The following is a 3772-nucleotide window of genomic DNA, read 5'->3' as shown; positions in this document are numbered from 1 at the left end:
TCCCTCCCCCCCCCTCCCTCCCCTCCCTCCCCTTCCCTCCCCTCTCTCCCTCTCTCTCTCCCATCCTCCCCTCCCTCCTTCCTTCCTTCCTTCCCTCCCCCCTCCCTCCCTCCCTCCCTCCCTCTCTCCCATCCTCCCTCTCTCCCTCCCTCCCTCTCTCCCTCCCTCCCTCTCTCTCCCATCCCTCCCTCTCTCCCTCTCTCCCTCCCTCCCTCCCTCCCATCCTCCCTCCCTCCCATCCTCCCTCCCTCCCTCCCATCCCTCTCCCCCTCCCTCCCTCCCTCCCTCCCCCTCCCTCCCTCCCTCCCTCCCTCTCCCCCCTCCCTCCCTCCCTTCCTCCCCCTCCCTCCCCCCCTCCCTCCCTCCCTCTATAGTACCTAGCCCCCGAGGTGTTACACAAGCAGCCGTATGACAGGACGGTCGACTGGTGGTGTTTAGGAGCCGTGCTTTATGAGATGCTGTATGGCCTGGTGAGTACACAACTAAGTTAACATGATATAAAGCCATTAACTGTTGAAGAATATAACTTATAAAAGCCTCCTATGAGTTTATTTCAACTGTCTTCCCTCATCAGAAGCCAATGTATAAGTTTGTTTACATCCATTGTACCATTGTCTGCCTTATGGTTATAGCAATACCAAGAGTCTAACTTCTACCTCTCCACAGCCTCCGTTCTATAGTCGTAACACAGCAGAGATGTACGACAACATCCTGAACAAACCCCTGCAGCTCAAACCCAACATCTCTAACGCTGCCAAGCACATACTGGAGGGACTGCTGCAGAAAGACCGCACACAGAGACTGGGACACAGCCACGACTTCGTAAGTGTTTGTGAGAGAGAGAGAGAGAGAGAGAGAGAGAGAGAGGGACAAAGAGAGAGGGACAAAGAGAGAGGGACAAAGAGAGAGGGACAAAGAGAGGGACAAAGAGAGGGACAAAGAGAGGGACAAAGAGAGAGGGACAAAGAGAGAGGGACAAAGAGAGAGGGACAAAGAGAGAGGGGCAAAGAGAGAGGGACAAAGAGAGAGAGAAAGAGAGTGAGACAGAGGAAGTGTGTGTGTAGATTACCCTTGTAATTATGTATCTAAGACTTTCCCTCTAACTGTCTCTCTGTCTTTGTCTCTGTCTGTCTGTCTGTCTGTCTGTCTGTCTGTCTGTCTGTCTGTCTGTCTGTCTGTCTGTCTGTCTGTCTGTCTGTCTGTCTCCTCTCTCTCAGGAGGAGATCAAGAACCACATGTTCTTCTCCCCCATCAACTGGGATGACCTGACCGCTAAGAAGCTCACCCCCCCTTTCAATCCAAACGTGGTACGTTCCCTTCAACAGTAGAACATACAGGACACGTTCCAGAACGTTCCCTTCAACAGTAGAACATACAGGACACGTTCCAGAACGTTCCCTTCAACAGTAGAACATACAGGACACGTTCCAGAACGTTCCCTTCAATAGTAGAAGATACAGGACACGTTCCAGAACGTTCCCTTCAACAGTAGAACATACAGGACACGTTCCAGAACGTTCCCTTCAATAGTAGAACATACAGGACACATTCCAGAACGTTCCCTTCAACAGTAGAACATACAGGACACGTTCCAGAACGTTCCCTTCAATAGTAGAACATACAGGACACGTTCCAGAACGTTCCCTTCAATAGTAGAACATACAGGACACGTTCCAGAACGTTCCCTTCAATAGTAGAACATACAGGACACGTTCCAGAACGTTCCCTTCAATAGTAGAACATACAGGACACGTTCCAGAACGTTCCCTTCAATAGCACAACATACAGGACACGTTCCAGAACGTTCCCTTCAATAGCACAACATACAGGACACGTTCCAGAACGTTCCCTTCAATAGCACAACATACAGGACACGTTCCAGAACGTTCCCTTCAATAGCACAACATACAGGACACGTTCCAGAACGTTCCCTTCAACAGTAGAACATACAGGACACGTTCCAGAACGTTCCCTTCAATAGTAGAACATACAGGACACGTTCCAGAACGTTCCCTTCAATAGTAGAACATACAGGACACGTTCCAGAACGTTCCCTTCAATAGTAGAACATACAGGACACGTTCCAGAACGTTCCCTTCAATAGTAGAACATACAGGACACGTTCCAGAACGTTCTCTTCAACAGTTTGTTCTCTCTCTCTCCAGACGGGCCCTAACGACCTTCGCCACTTTGACACGGAGTTCACAGACGAGCCCGTCCCCTCTTCCATTGGCTGTTCCCCTGACTCCTCCCTCATTACTGCCAGCATCAAGGAGGCAGCCGAGGCCTTCCTAGGGTTCAGCTACGCACCCTCCATGGACTCATACCTGTAGGATATCATACCTGTAGGACATCATACCTTTAGGACATCATACCTGTAGGATATCATACCTGTAGGACATCATACCTGTAGGATATCATACCTGTAGGACATCATACCTGTAGGATATCATACCTGTAGGACATCATACCTGTAGGACATCATACCTGTAGGATATCATACCTGTAGGATATCATACCTGTAGGATATCATACCTGTAGGACATCATACCTGTAGGATATCATACCTGTAGGACATCATACCTGTAGGATATCATACCTGTAGGATATCATATCTGTAGGATATCATACCTGTAGGACATCATACCTGTAGGATATCATACCTGTAGGATATCATACCTGTAGGACATCATACCTGTAGGACATCATACCTGTAGGATATCATACCTGTAGGATATCATACCTGTAGACCAGACCCCTAGAGGACATCCTATAGACTGCTATAGACTCATGATAGACCAGAACTATAGACTCTGTAAACTATAAAGCTATAAACCTCCATGGACTGTTACCTATAGGAAACATCATAGACATTCCTATGAATTTACTAACTAGGAAGGACTCCCCATGTCACGGAGGTACACACCTGTAGACCCCGTCCCCCTGTCCCCCCGTCCCTCTCTGACTCACTACGCACAACCTCTTCCCTCTCCATGATGGACTTGTACCCCCCTCAGACCCCCCCACCCTCCCGAATCCCAGAGTGGAGGTTATTTTACACATGTCTCAGGCAGCTTTATGCACCCCCCTTTCCTCCTCCCTACACCCCCCTTTCCTCCTCCCTACACCCCCCTTTCCTCCTCCCTACACCCCCCCTTTCCTCCTCCCTACACCCCCCCTTTCCTCCTCCCTACACCCCCCTTTCCTCCTCCCTACACCCCCCTTTCCTCCTCCCTACACCCCCCTTTCCTCCTCCCTACACCCCCCTTTCCTCCTCCCTACACCCCCCTTTCCTCCTCCCTACACCCCCCTTTCCTCCTCCCTCCTCCCTTCTCTCCATCACACTCGTCCATTCTGACTCATCCTGTCTCCCACTGATGGTTCATGGCTGTGGGTGAATCTCTATGGGTCTGTCCCAAATGGCACCCTGTTCCCTGTGGGTGAATCTCTATGGGTCTGTCCCAAATGGCACCCTGTTCCCTGTGGGTGAATCTCTATGGGTCTGTCCCAAATGGCACCCTGTTCCCTGTGGGTGAATCTCTATGGGTCTGTCCCAAATGGCACCCTGTTCCCTGTGGGTGAATCTCTATGGGTCTGTCCCAAATGGCACCCTGTTCCCTGTGGGTGAATCTCTATGGGTCTGTCCCAAATGGCACCCTGTTCCCTGTGGGTGAATCTCTATGGGTCTGTCCCAAATGGCACCCTGTTCCCTGTGGGTGAATCTCTATGGGTCTGTCCCAAATGGCACCCTGTTCCCTGTGGGTGAATCTCT

General features: G+C 50.7%; 1 protein-coding gene across 1 annotated transcript; it reads left to right on the top strand.

Moving 5' to 3' along the window:
* The first annotated feature begins 372 nt into the window (after nucleotides 1-372).
* On the top strand, nucleotides 373-2804 carry LOC115180832 (serine/threonine-protein kinase Sgk1-like). The gene is made up of 4 exons (XM_029742990.1): nucleotides 373-470; nucleotides 667-822; nucleotides 1218-1307; nucleotides 2166-2804. The coding sequence occupies exons 1-4, from the start codon at nucleotides 456-458 to the stop codon at nucleotides 2331-2333; spliced, it is 429 nt and encodes a 142-aa protein (XP_029598850.1). The 5' UTR covers nucleotides 373-455; the 3' UTR covers nucleotides 2334-2804.
* Nucleotides 2805-3772: the final 968 nt, after the last annotated feature.

The sequence above is a fragment of the Salmo trutta genome, unplaced genomic scaffold (assembly GCF_901001165.1).
Source record: "Salmo trutta unplaced genomic scaffold, fSalTru1.1, whole genome shotgun sequence".
Taxonomy (NCBI): Eukaryota; Metazoa; Chordata; class Actinopteri; order Salmoniformes; family Salmonidae; genus Salmo; species Salmo trutta.
Note: the sequence above shows the minus strand (reverse complement) of the source record. Positions and strands in the feature narration are given on the sequence as shown.